The 14,830-nt window shown below is 41.2% G+C and overlaps 1 protein-coding gene across 2 annotated transcripts in view; it reads left to right on the forward strand.

The window, feature by feature from the left end:
* The window catches only part of tbc1d9 (TBC1 domain family, member 9 (with GRAM domain)), a 150,655-nt gene that overhangs the window by 82,096 nt on the left and 53,729 nt on the right, over window positions 1-14,830 (forward strand). For both annotated transcript variants that reach the window (XM_068043405.1, XM_068043409.1), the window contains exons 11-13: window positions 1,589-1,706; window positions 8,748-9,033; window positions 10,152-10,281. In XM_068043405.1, coding sequence (XP_067899506.1) covers window positions 1,589-1,706; window positions 8,748-9,033; window positions 10,152-10,281 — 534 coding nt within the window. The remainder of the gene's footprint in view (window positions 1-1,588; window positions 1,707-8,747; window positions 9,034-10,151; window positions 10,282-14,830) is intronic.

Here is a 14,830-nt window from a genome sequence, read left to right on the forward strand (position 1 = left end):
TAGGCCTCCAACAGCCGGAACCAGATTGCTTTGTGTAGGCATGACACCAGCCAGCAGAGAGTTTTCCCTCGATTTCCATTGACTTCAGTTTTATTAGGACTTCTTGATGCCACAGTGGGCCTTGATGTCGAGAGCAGTCACTCTTTCTCCTCATCTTCTGGAATTCAGCTCTTTTGTCCATATTTGGCGAAGGCTGTAATGAGGTCTGGAGCTGAGTAGCCCTGGCAGAACCCAAAATGAGCCTCGGTGAGCAGGTAATTGGCGAATAAGTGTGACTTGATAGCACTGTGATAGCTTTCATCACTTTGCTGATTGAGAGTAGACTGATGGGGTGAAAAATGGCCAGATTGGATTCAACCTGTTTTTGGAGAACGGGATGTACCTGGGCAATTTTCCACTTCGACGTAGAGAAGTGAAGTGGATCAAGTAGATAATGTAAAGCTAAACTAATAAACAGGAACAATAACATAATTTTAATTAAACCTAATTAAAGAAGAGGGAACAGTCAAAGATGAAGATGCTTGATTGGAAAAAGCAAATTTCATTGAGGTAAAAAGGGAACTAGCCTAGTTATACTGGAAGAAAAATAGACTGCACAAACAATGGGAATTGTTCGAACAGGGGATAATTAGGATGCAGGTAAACTTATTCCCACAGGAAGTAAAGGTGCTGCAGCAAAAGCCTTGGATGTGTAGAGAAATTGAAATTAAAATAAGACTTAATAAAACATCTGACAAATCCAAGGCTTTTAGTACAAAAAAAAAACCCTGGTATAGAAAATTTTTAGAGTGAAGCAAAGATCAGATGCACAAATCTTTAAAAGTAGTAGGCTTGGTTGATAATTCTGCTAACAAAAAAAATTATAAGGTTTCTTATTTTTATAAATGGGTATAAATAACACAAAAGCAAAGTGATAATGTTAAACCTATGAAAATCATTGGTTAGGCCACAGTTAGAACTTTATGTCCAGTTTCGGCTGCTTTACTGTCGGCGGCCATAGAGATGGCGTTGAAGAGATTTACTAAATAATACTAAGGATTAGAGGAATTAGGTTTGAGGAAAGATTAGAGAAACTGGGACTCTTCACGGAATAAAGAAGTTAAGAGGACATTTGATCGAGGTACTCCAAATTTTGAAGATTTCAGTAAGGCAATGAGGAAAATATTATTTTCACTGGCCGATGAGTTTGTAGCATAACTTTAAGATTTTCATACTTAGAACAGAAAGTTTAGGAGATTTTTTTCATATATAGAGGTTTATTACAATATTGAATGTCCCACAAAGATCAGTAATGGGAGCAGAATCCAAAATAAGTGAAGTAGATAAATATTTGAAAGACAATAAAAAGTCAGGACTAAGTGGATAGCTGTGCATAGAGCCAGAGTGATGGTGTACTTCTGTGTTGTAAAATTCTACGATATTATTTAGTAGTAACTGTAAAATTAATTTTCATCAGTTCAAAAAATCCAACCTAAGTGTTGAGTAACTTTTTCATTGCCTTTTTCACCACCAATACAGAAAATATCCTAATTGGATTTTAATATAAAAGATTGTACAACTTTTTACTGAACAATATCTATATGTACAGGCAATGAACATTGTCACTTCAGTACTGCTACTGTATGCAAAAGAGGAGGAAGCTTTCTGGTTGCTAGTTGCGCTCTGTGAACGGATGCTACCAGATTACTATAACACTCGAGTAGTTGGTAAGTGTTGCTTAGTTACTGAAAGTTCAAAAATTGAATCATGATGACAAAGAACACAGTTTTTTATGTAAAATTTTGTCAAATTAGAACTGATTTGTGAATTTGTCTCTGTAAAATTGTTCATGTGGATCTTTTTAAGCAATGTTTATTAACACCCAGCATGTAATATAATGTGAAATGTTTGCATCACTTATGACCAGCATTGTTGCATTATTTCTTTATTATGTTGTAAAACTGAGAAAAATATATTTGCTTCCTACAAAACAATTACTGTTCCTTGAAGTTGCAAGTTAAATATGTTTGGTATTTATTGATCTATGCTTAATATACTAAACATTTTACATCTTCATGGACCTTCCATCAACTTTTTCCCATTATAAGAGTCTGTCCACATTTTTAATGGAAACTATGTATGTAGCTTGTCATATTGTAATTATACCCTCCACCAATGACATTGCTGTAGCTCCTCAGTTCTGCATCTCCCAATTCCTCAGCCCATGCTGCTGGGAGCCTTCTATACTCCAACTAGCTCTATTTATCTGCGTCTCCAGTTATCTAAATAGTATGAACTCAAAGTGTGAGTGTGTGTGTGTATGTATATATATAATTAAAACATAAATAAGGACAGAATGTATGGCTTTAAAATAGGGATAATGTATGCGCATGGATATGTATGTGTATCCTGCTCCAGTTATCCTTTGCTCTCTAACCCTGCTTCACCTGAAGCCTACATTTTGGTCTTGACTCCCCATGTGCAACCCCACAGGAATTCAGTTTTGTTATTTTTAGTTTGGGAAGACCCTGCGCTCTGTGTATTTAGCTGTCCACTTAATCTAATTCAGAATTTTTCATAGAAATCAGAAGTAAAGACATCCAGAAGCACAGTGAATTAAACACTAAAATAAAAGTAAAATATTGTGGACACTGGAAATCTGAAATAAAAACAAAGTGCTGGAAATACTCAGCAGCTCTGGCAGCATCTGTGGAGAGAGAAACAGAGTTAACATTTCAGGTCTGTGAGCTTTCATCAGAACTGGCAAAGGCTAGAAATGTAATAGGCTTTGAGCAAGTGAAAAGGGGGAGGGGGAAGAAGAACAAAAGGAAATGTATGTGATGGGGCAGGGGACATTAAATGACAGAGATGTCACAGAGCAAAGGCAAAGGGAGTGCTAATAGTTGTGTGACAATGTCTGTCGATCCAATTCGGTTTCTTCATTTTCTTTTATATCGTCAAATGTACACTCAAAGACCTAAATTTAGCATAAAAATCTCATTGTAGCTCAGTAACAACGTCACTGAGGAAATGAAAGGAGGTAGTTCATTGCTGGGTGAGGTGTTGACATTAATTATCTGATATAACAGATGCTTAATCCAATTTAAATTGTAAAAGAGCTGTTTCAGAAGCAGTTCCGCTGATGCAACTTTTGCTCTGCTACTGTTAAAAGTCACCAAATTATGACCGTAGTGGCAAAAGAAGTGACCAGTCTCAACAACTACTAGGCTGCATTGTTGAAGTGCTCTTGCTTCTGTACAGATAGTGAAGGACTTTCACTTATTCATGTGTACAGAATTCCTCCAGTAATTTGGAGCTAGAGGAAATAAGTTTAAAACAATTGCATCATACTTGCTTTGGAGGAATTTTTAAAATTGTTTTTCTTTTGCATCTGTAACTTGCCCTGTTCCTCGGGAAACTCAATACAGCTGAAATGTAAAAAAATTGCTTTCCAGGAGAGAGGAAACACTTTCAGTTGCTCAGCTTGTCCATATTTTTGCCACCTTTTGATTCCATTTTCAGACCAATTGTAGTTACTGAACCAGCACCATTATGATGGTTATTGGTTCTGTCTTCAGCTAGAATGAACATTTTAAATTAGTAGAAGTAAAAGCAGAAATGCTGGAAATACTCAACAAGTCTGGCAGCATCTGTGGAGAGAGAAAAACTGAGTTAACGTTTCAGGCCCTTGGCCTCTTGCCAGATCATCGACTGAGTCCTACAGAACAGGAAGAACCCAAATTTGGTTCCTCTCTGTGCTAAGTTCGCTTTATCTCAACTGAGATGATGGCACAACCACTAAAATTGGTTTCAATAGCCGTGAGTTAGGAAGAGTCACAATTGGACAAGATTCCTCTTTCTGCTTCTGATTGTTATCCAGTGACCTATAGTGAACACTATGTATGTACAAATGTTGAATGAGTTCAAGATTGGATTCAGCTGTGATAAAATGCGAGTGTTGGGGAGAGAATTTCATATCTGCTGCATTTGCTGTCTTGGCAGCACAAACAGGTTGTGACGATTAGGTGAGATACCAATAGTCAGCTGGCGCAGTGGTTAGCACCGCAGCCTCACAGCTCCAGCAACCCGGGTTCAATTCTGGGTACTGCCTGTGTGGAGTTTGCAAGTTCTCCCTGTGTTTGCGTGGGTTTTCTCCGGGTGCTCTGGTTTCCTCCCACATGCCAAAGACTTGCAGGTTGGTAGGTAAATTGGCCATTATAAATTGTCCCTAGTATAGGTAGGTGGTAGGGAAATATGGGGACTGGTGGGGATGTGGTAGGAATATGGGATTAGTGTAGGATTAGTATAAATGGGTGGTTGATGGTCGGCACAGACTCGGTGGGCTGAAGGGCCTGTTTCTGTGCTGTATCTCTAAACTAAACTAAACTTATGAAAGCATACATGATGCAGTGGCTTCAGGAGAGGAAGAGAAAATTTGGGGCGGGGGAGGGGGCAGATGTTTAACAGATCTAACATAGATATCACTGATGCTGTAATAAATAACCTATACAGTCACTCTTAATTTATTACAGTTCTTTGTGTGAATTTTGTGACTAAATTGGACTGCTTTGGAAGTGTTGGAATTTTAATAACTTTCTTGCTATACATTTATTTCCATTTACAAATGTATTTTCTTCATTATATTTTACCAGGTATCAATTGGGCTAAATTAAATTATTTAAAATGGAAGCGATTTTGTAGCTTGCTGCCTGAACTATTGCAATAGATTTAACAGAAAATTTCATTTGTATTTGTTCGTGATCTTCCAGAATCATTTCCTCATCAAACCTATTTTATTTAGCTTTAGTGCAATGTATTATAAGTACATCAAATTGTAGTTATATATTTTACATTAATGATTGGCTTGTGGAATGCAGTATTGTGTTCAGAATAAATTGAAGGAAACTTGATCTCAAAACATTGTATATTTCTTGCAGCTGGGGCTATTGAAATGATTTTGTCATTTTTGATTTTGAAAAGTACTAGAATCATCCCAAACAAGTACACATTTTCTAACTGCACATTTCAATATTAACTGTTCAGAATCCTAAAGTATTAATCAGGCCATCTCCAAAAGTGAAGTGTGAGGTATCAAAAGTTAGGTAATACCTAAAAATGTTAAATTAATACAAATAATGAAGGATGTAGTTCTCTGAAGATTGAGCACGCAACACATCACAAAGTACTGAAGTACTTTTTTAAATTTATTCTTGGATATGGACAGCACTGGCCAGGGATCTACAAATGGGTCGAGGGTTGTGGGCAGCAGGCAGAAAAGTAGACCTGAGGCCATGATCAGATCAGCCACGAACTTATTGAATGTCAGAGCAGACTCAATGGGACAAACTGCCTACTCCTGCTCCTATTTCTTACATTCTTAAGACATCCCAGGCTGAATTTTACCAGCCCCTTGACACGAGGGTCGCGGCGGGAGGGCCCATAAAATTCAGCGGGCAGAGGCCCGCCTCGACCCCTGACGTCAAGAAGGGCCTGCCGCATATTACTGGCGGCGGGGGGAACCTCGGTACGGCCCCCCCACCACCACTTGACGGCAGGGCCTTCATCTGAATATTTAAATGAACAGTAATGAGATTTAAATTAACTTACCTGCAGGCAGCGACTATCCCACACTGCTTTTACAGTGGCCGAACGCACCTCGCGCACCTTCGGAAAACCTGGTGGGGAGGGGGGGAGGAATAAAATTTTCAGGATGGAGGGGTGGGGGAGCGGGGAAAATAATTTTTATTGGCTGTGGGGATGGTGGGAAGGGGTTGAGAGTCAAAGGGAACAAATTTTGAAGGGGAAAGTTTGGGATACTAATAAAAGTTTATTATGGGGGAGAGGGCAATTAATATATAAATTACCCATTGGAGAGTGGGAAACCGGACTTAGAGTTGAAATTAAAATTTATTTTCATTTCCCGGAGATTGGGACCTTGAAATTTCAAATGTTACTGAAGGGCTTGAAGCCCTTTAAAAATGGCGCCTGCGCCTGCGTGGTGACTGCGAACGCCGTTGCCGCCTCCTCTATGTCATAAAGGGCGGCCACTCCGTCCCCTCTATTTAAATCAGCCCCCGCGCGTAATATCGCAGGGGCTGTACGGCGGCACTTCCATGTCAGAAGGACGCCAAGTTCAAAGCGCGCCGCCACATAGCGTGGCGTGCGAATAAAATCCAGCCACCCACCTCAAAACCTAGTTGCCCTGAAAAAAATTCAACAACATGTACAAACCAGACAGTTCTCTTGTTAATACAACAGTTAAAAAGCTTTTGTGGCTATATTCCTGGTGCCAACCCACAGATTAATGATTCAATATAATTCCATTTGAATCAGCCCTCTGGAGACAAGCTGGGAGGCAGGAGTCCTTGTAACATGGTGGTGGGAGGGGAGCCCAATGTCTTCCCACCACCATGGGATATTCCCAGTGGCGGGAACGGCAGTTACACGGCCACTGCCAACCAGAGGTGGCCAATTATTAGGCCTATTAACAGCCACTTCACACCCCCGCCAGCACTTTACCAGCGTCAGGACAGGTAAACTGTGGCAGGGGGCGGTGGAGATAGTCTTCCTTTATGGCAATCCATGACTCATGGAGTGGATCCCCAGGGACAGTTGCCACCTCTGCAGCTCCAACGCCACCACTGGAGAATTCAGCATTTCGAACACTGGGTTCTGACTGCTTGGCCCCAGCCCATTAAATGGCAAAACTTACCTGGCCTTTGAGGGCACCTCAACTTGGAGGAGCTCTCTTCTTCCTGCAGCCACAGCAGTGGTCACCTGCATCCCTCTAGGTCAGCAGCTGTGAGAGGTGGACCATTGTCCTCAATTGGATGGCAGTCCTGGCAGTGGCCTCTTTATTGGCTGCTGCCAGTAAAATGCCTTCCAAGATCCTGCTGTCAGCCCGCGCAGGCTCGGGACCTGTGTTTGGTCCCGGTACGGGACTTATTAGCTTCCGGAAAATTACCGGCCATGATCTCTGGGTTGCTAGTCAAGTAACATAACTACTAGGCTGCTGTACTTGTACGGTTATGCCAGTTTGTTCTGCTTATACAGGCTAGCAATGTTATTTTTTTACACTAATGCCCTTGAGATTTTTCCCAACACCGGAAGAATCCCTAACAAGAATGAGAAAGTTGTGAATGTGACTTTATACCAACTGTACTTTTGAGCACTTGTTTTGTTCTTGCATAGTCCACCTACAATGTGGATGGTGGTTTCAACTCCTCTCGTCCTCACCAAAATCACAGTGAAGATGGCAAAGCAGTCGCGCAGCCCATCTGAAGTCTATATCAGGAGGGCCAAAGCATTTTCAGTTTTGGGCGTAATTTGGGCAAATTGCCAGACAATCACTGAGCGCTGGCTGGTCACACTGGGAGTGGGAGTCTAGAAGCTCTGTTGGTGAGCTGAGCTGAAAGTGATTAGTACTGAGGAAGAGGGCTAGCTGACCACCCAGCCAGTGACAGCAGGCTGCAGGAGGAGCAATCCTCGACCCACAAAAATTCCTGAAAGATTTCTAGGGGTTTTCTGGAGTGGCCTCCAGATGTCCCTTTAAGGACCACTAGTTAGGCTGCTCATTACCAGGTACAAATGGACAGTGTGTACATGACAGACATTTTGCCAACTTGTATCTGAAAACACTGGTTCTGATTTGCATGTGTAAGCACCTTTTTCAAGGTGAAAACAGGATGCTGGTCGTTGAAAATCACCTTCCAACTGTTGAATTCTGCCTAAATGGCAATCTGGTTATATTGTAGGATCAGATCCACATTATATGTGAGGCATAAAATATTGAGATCTGTATTTCACACGATTGTTACAGTGCAGAAGGAGGCCATTTGGCCCATCATGTCTGCACCGGCTCTCCTAATAAGCATTTCACCTGGTGCCGCTCCCCTGCCTTCTCCCCGTAACCCTGCACATTCTTCCTTTACATGTAACAGTCTAATTTTCTTTTGAATGATTCAATTGAACCTGCTTGCATCACACTCTCTGACAGTGCATTCCAGACGTTAACCACTTGCTGCGTGAAAAAGATTTTCCTCCTGTTGCTTTTGCTTCTTTTACCAATTACTTTAAATCTGTGCCCTCTCGTTCTTAATCCTTTCACGAGTGGGAACAATTTCTCCCTATCTGCTCTGTCCAGGCCTCTCATGATTTTGAATACTTCTATGAAATCTCCTGTGAGCCGCCTTTTCTCCAAAGAAAACAGTCCCAACTTCTCCATACCATCTTCATAACTGAAGTTCCTCATCCCTGGAACCATTCTTGTGAATCTTTTCTGCACCCTCTCTAACACCATCACATTTGTTTTTTAAAAAATTATAATAAATTCTCTATATTTTAATGTTTGTAAAATATTCAAGCATAATTTTCAGTTAGTGCCTTTTACCTATGTTTTATTTTTATTGTACATCTTCCTAGTATTTCCAAATCCACCAATTGAATCAGATATTCAAGAACAATGTGGGATTTTTTTTTAATATAGATTTTTGTTGTTTCTATTTTTCCTTGCATACTGAAGTGTCAGACAGGAAAAGGCTCATTTAGCCTGGCCCATACAGATATAATACCTGTGCAACACAGTATATGCACTTTTCCACCCAGAACTATGTAATCTCCTGGGAGAGACAGTAAGCCTGATTTAGAAACATGGCTAAATTAACGAAAAAGTCTGTTAAATATATTGCATTACAAATATTTTGCTTTGTAATGTGAAACCAGTTATTCTGAAGATTTAATTTTGTTTATTTTGTTGCTGCTTTCTATAGGAGCATTGGTGGATCAAGGCGTGTTTGAGGAGCTTACCAGGGATTATGTGCCACAGCTTTATGACTGTATGCAATATTTGGGTGTTATATCCACCATCTCGCTCTCCTGGTTCCTCACTCTCTTCCTCAGTGTAATGCCTTTTGAAAGTGCTGTTGTTGTTGTGGACTGCTTCTTCTTTGAGGGAATTAAAGTGATCTTTCAACTTGCTCTTGCTGTGCTGGATGCTAATATTGACAAGCTGTTGAATTGTAAGGATGATGGAGAGGCCATGACTATACTTGGAAAGTGAGTTAATTTTATTTGCTTTTTTTTGGTTATCAGTTTGTTGTAACAATTCTGCAATAAAGTGGGTAAATGACATTTCAAAAACTTAATTCCAGAAAATTTCTTTCAGGTTAGAATACAAGTAGATATATTTTCAGTAATTTTAGCAAGATTCCCATGTGTAGTAACTTCTTTGAATGCTTCTGAACAAAAATCTATACATGGCTCCTTTTGACCTGACAGAAGAAATGATTGTATCAAATAATTCTTAAAGATGGCAAAAGTAGAACTTGGTTTATTTAGGCTCTGTTTATTGTAATTTCCAAGTGCACAAATACTGATGTCAAATGTATCAGTCAACCTTGGATATGTGTCCTTTATTATTGCATTCTATTATATCTCGTCAGCGGCAGTCAATTAATTGAGCTGCCGGCCAATCGGAGCCTCAGCAGTGCTACCGGGAGCGATGGCCACTGCTGGGACTGCAAAAGGAAGAAGAGGATGCCATAGATGGATGGCACCTTCACAATCAGGAAAGTGGGATCTGGGGGGCACGAGGGCAGTGTTAAGCAGGCCCCAACAAGGGGGTAGGTTGGTAAGGGCAGGCTGTGCCGTTGCACCAGGGGCAGCCATTGCTGTCGGGGCCCATCCGTGGGCCAAAGAGTGCCCAAATAGGGTACCGAATTGGGAGGCCACTAGGGTTTACCTGGCAGTCTTCCCAAAAGGCGGAGGACCCCCCCCCCTTTCTCCTTTGCTGGGAAGATGCCAACAGCAGTGGGAGCAGGCCCTTAATTGGCCACTTGTGGCTCAATTGGTCCCTGGGCAGGAGGACAGACGCCACCTTCCCCACTGCTGGAAAGATAGCAGTGTTGAGAAGGCAGCGGGCACTCTTGTTTTTTTTACCCCCACCACCACCTTCCTCACTGCCTTCCCTTGTCATTTTATGGGCCCTCCTGCCTCCCAGCCCACCCACAGAGGGCTGATAAAATTCAGCTTACTCTCCTTTATTACTTGGTCGATGATTTTCAATTGTTAAGAAAACCGAAGTCCATCTCCTCAATTTAGACAGTCATCAGCTTTAATTTTGTTTATTTAATGAGGTGAAGAATTTCATGGCATGAACTGTTTTCATTTTCTAGATACTTGGACAGTGTGACAAACAAGGACAGCACATTGCCACCCATCCCTCATCTTCATTCCCTTCTCAGTGACGATGGGGATCCTTACCCTGAAGTTGATATCTTCAAATTAATCAGGAGCTCATATGATGTGAGTAACAGTTCAGTCATACTTATTGTGAAATGTGATTTGGGTAAATGGGTCTGTGGTGGTTGGGGAATTTTGTTGAATTAAATGTCTAACTGCATTCATAGCAATCGCATTTCGTAGAGACGAGGATGATCTAAGTTAATAAAAAAATTAATTGGACAATAAAGAAACTTTTATCTTTAGAAATTGTTTGTGACAAAATGGTTTATTAAAATACTTAAAATACTTAACTGCATACTGAATTTGGGGATAGGCTAAGTGACTCAGTGACAACTATTGGTCATGTTCTTTAATCATCCCTTATTCAGTTTTCTAAGCTCAGTGCTTTCAGTCCATTGTTGATTTGAAGATGCAAGTAAGCGTAGAAAACAAGCAATTTCCCACATAACTTGCGTTTATTGTTTGTTCTTGGTGCCAATTTAAGAAAAAATTGTAAAAATCTTAGTTTTGGTAAAGTCATCGTGATTAATATCTGTTACAGTAAAGTGAAACTTTCTTGCAACATACTGAAATTATGCTCTTGGTTGTGTTTTTAAGTAACAGACAGCTGATGGTGTGTTGCAAAATGTTTTACACCCTTTTGATACAAATCATCACAATGATGGCCCCAAATTAAATGGCAGCATACCAGGAACCTACACTTGACACTAAAAAAATTAAGTAAATGTTTACTGTAGAAAGTTATAGCAGGGAAGGGGGCCATTCAGTCCGTTGTGTCTGTTCTACTTCTTTGTTAGAGCAATCCAAAACTCATCCCACTTCCTTGTTTTTCTTCCTAGTCCTGAAGCTTCAAATGTTTATCAACATTTTGCCTAAAAGACATAGTAGTCTCTTCCTTGACCATTCCTGTGGCAAGTCATAAACCTGTGATTTGGACAGCTTGATGCTACAGAAATGAAGCTTTGATAGCAACGATATCATGAAAACTCCATCCTCCATACTGCTGTGGAGGAATGCTGAGTTGGCTCATAGGCCTATGAACTGATGAGTCTGTACCCAATTTGTACCAGAATCCAATGCTATCACTATAAATGCCTGTGTGGTGGATAAACGACAGAACATTAAGATTGTAGTCTCAACTTGGTACAATCCCCTGCCCTTTCTGTAATGTCCCATTTCTCACTATACAGGTCGGATATCCAAAATCCGGCACCCTCGGGACCGAGACCGTGCCGGATTTCGGATTTTCCCAGATTTTGGACAATAAAACAAAAGAACTGAAGAAAAGGGCTTTCAGCTTGAGTTGTCAGTGCATATACTGCATGCCTGTATTTTATGAATTCTGGCAGAATGTATGTATAAATGATTATGGATGTTTAAATTGACTTTGTAAAAGGTCTTCACCTCAACTCAGGCGATGGTGAGTCAAATAAACGTTGGTGAGATTCCAATGGTGGAATTGAGAATGGATACAGTCCAACAGTTTAAAAGCTGCATTCCTCCATCTCTCTCCCGGGGCCCCATGACCGGCTCTGGCCTTCTCCCCTTAGCCGAGCCACCCTCACATGGAGGCTGCAGCACTCTGGCTCCCAACACTAGGCTGCTGACAGCTGAGTACACGGAGCTGGTGAAGACCCTCCGGGTCAGCCAGAGCCCAAGGATAACCACGGGCCTCGGCTTATTACCCACATGAATACCGTCCCTGGCTGACTGGGGCCCGGCCCTGGGTCAGGGAGTGGGGGCGTGTTGAGGGGGAGGATCTGTCGGTCACTGCTGACATTTCTCTGCCTTTCTGGAATTTCTCACAGCATGTGCTCTGCTTTAAAGACTGAAACTTTCCCAACATGATCCCCTCCCACCAGCCCACTTACACTTGAGGAAAACCAGAGCACTTTTAAAATAAATTGGGTAGAAATTGACTGAAAATTAAATTGAAGCGTTGACTTAACATTACTCTTTAAGGGGGATACTATAAAAAGCTATATCTTCAGTCTTTTCAAATTTAATTGAAGTAGTTGTGATCAATTGACACTAAACTGCTGTTGCATCTGAATATTTTCAAAAATATCCTGTTTTCCGACAATTCCGGTTTTTGGACAGCCAGATTTTGGATGTCCAACCTGTACTTGCTTTGTGGTGCACAAACAGTTGAAGAACATTACAGTTAACTAAAAAAGTTGATTTCTATTTAACAGAAGATGAATCCATTTAAAATGGTTTATGATTGCTGAATATCCCACTTTGGGGAAAACCATCACCATATTTAACAGTCTTCAAACCAAACGTCTGAGAGATTCGGAGTTAAGATTTCCCATGTGACAGATATGGAGTGCTCTCTCTCACCATAGGGATATGCCCTGCTAACCTGAATTCCGAGAGCTTAAATGCAGATTGGCGGAGCTAAGACTTAAGAAATCAAGTTTGCATAGAAGTACTGCTTGAGTTTAAGCAACTCCTTTCCAGTACTGAAGGACTGATGCATTGGTGAAAGTGCTATCTTTCAAATGCGATGCTAATCAATGCATATGCCTGTTTAGGTGGATGTAAAAGATCCACTTTATTTTTTTTTTGGAGAAGAGCAGGGTACATCCAGTGTCCCCGCCAACTTTGATCCTGGTGATGGAATTGTGGTTGCAAAACTTTTTTTTTGGACCCTAACTGCGAGGGAAACTAGAACTGAAACAGAAATGGAAACCAAAACTGAAACAGAAACTGAAAAAAAAACTTCAGGTTTCCGGGGAAACTGACACTGGTTAGACCCAGATCAGGGAGATCAGGCAGGAGTGGAGCGCCAGCAAGCAGAAGGAAATGAAGACTGATTCCAGGGGCTGTTTCTGTTACTTAAAATAGCCGACTAGCTAGACCCGGCTGTGCAGTGCACAGGTTGGTCTCTGAAGGACTTGGATAAAGGAAAGAGTGGTAAGTCCAAGACTGTTGTGAGCAGAGCTGAGCAGGTCTGGAGAAGTGCACCTTATAGTGAAGACCGCACCTGCGGAGCTCATATTAAGAGGAAACTGTTGTTGGACGAATAGCGACTAAGTTCTTGAAGAAAGCAGCTGAAAATCTACCTGAAGAACTTCAGAGTTGTGAAGAGCTGTGTGACTGTAATTGTTGCCATATATGCTGGGTGGACTGCCCAGTGAAACCGTGAGATCCATCTCTCTTGTATTTGATAGTTAAGGGGGTGTAAATTGTAGTAAATATGTTGACCATGATCTGTCTTTTGCTTCATGTTTAATTTATGTTGGTTTTGGTTTGAGCGTTGATGTAAAATTTATAAAAGTTAAATCTTGTCTGTCTGGTTTGGTGTCCTACATTGGGGTCAGTCAGTGGATTTGATTCTCTTCTTTTGTTGGTGGTTTCCTGGGGGATTATAACATCCCTCAACCAACATCACCAAAACAAATTAACTGATCATCTCATTATTGTTTGTGAGACGTTACTGTGTGAAAATTGGCTGCTTCGTTAGTGGCTACACCAAAGATGTAATTCATTGACTAAAGTGCTTTGGGATGTCCTGGGTCATGAAAGGTGCCTTAGGGATGCATTCTTCCTCCCTTCCTTCAACAGTGTGTACCCAACAGCACTCAGCAGCAGCAGCAGCAACCACAACAGCTTGTATTTTTATAGAGTAACAGGAAATCATTCCAACGTGTTTCACAGATGCAAAATCAGATATAGATTTGGTACTGAGCCAAAGGGTAAGGAGGGGGAAGAAATTTCTGACATGTGTTCAGGAGAACTTCCTTTACCAGTGTGTTCTCTGTCCAACTGGGGAACACTTGGGTAAGAGTGATCATTGTACCATAAGATCTATATTAGTAATGTGGAAGAGCAAGGAACAATTTAGAACTTCTTAATTGGAAGAGGGCTAACTTCAGTGGGATAAGAGGGGATCTAGCTAGGGTAAAATGGAACCCAAAGAATGACAGGAAAAACTAACGGGACAATGGATTATCTTTAAGGAGATGTTTCAGGTACAGGCTAGGTACATTCCAACAAGGGCAAAAGGTAAGGGAACCAAAGCCAGAGCTCCAAGGGAGATAGAGAATATGATGCAACAAAAAAAGAGGTGTATGATGCGTGTTAGGTGAATTCTTCAAGTGAGAACTAGGTCAAATACAATAAGTTGAGAGGGCAAGTGAAGAGGAAAATAAGAATGGCAGAGAGAATATGAGAATAGAATGCTTTACATAAAGAGGAACCCAAATATCTTCTACTCTCATGTAAATAGTAAGAGGCAGGGTGGGGCCTATTGTAGATAAAGAGGATGATCTATGCTGAGCTGCACAGGGCAAGGCTAGAATATTTAATGAGTATTTGGTGTCAGTGTTTACTAAGGAAGAGGATGCTGACAAAATATCGCTAGAAGCAGAGATGTTGGAGGTAATGGATGGGGTGAAAGTTGATGGGAAGGCTGTGCTGGAAAGGCTGGCTGTGCTTGGTGGATAAGTCACCTGGTCCTAATGGCTTACATCCCAGATTGCTAAGGGAAGTGAGAGTGGAGATAACAGAAGGACTTGCCTGAATCTTCCAACCTTCCCTAGATACTAGGAAGATGTCAGAGGATTGGAGAGTGCCAAATGTGACACCCTTATTCAAGAAAGAG

Source organism: Heterodontus francisci, chromosome 1 (genome assembly GCF_036365525.1).
Source record: "Heterodontus francisci isolate sHetFra1 chromosome 1, sHetFra1.hap1, whole genome shotgun sequence".
NCBI classification, from domain to species: Eukaryota; Metazoa; Chordata; class Chondrichthyes; order Heterodontiformes; family Heterodontidae; genus Heterodontus; species Heterodontus francisci.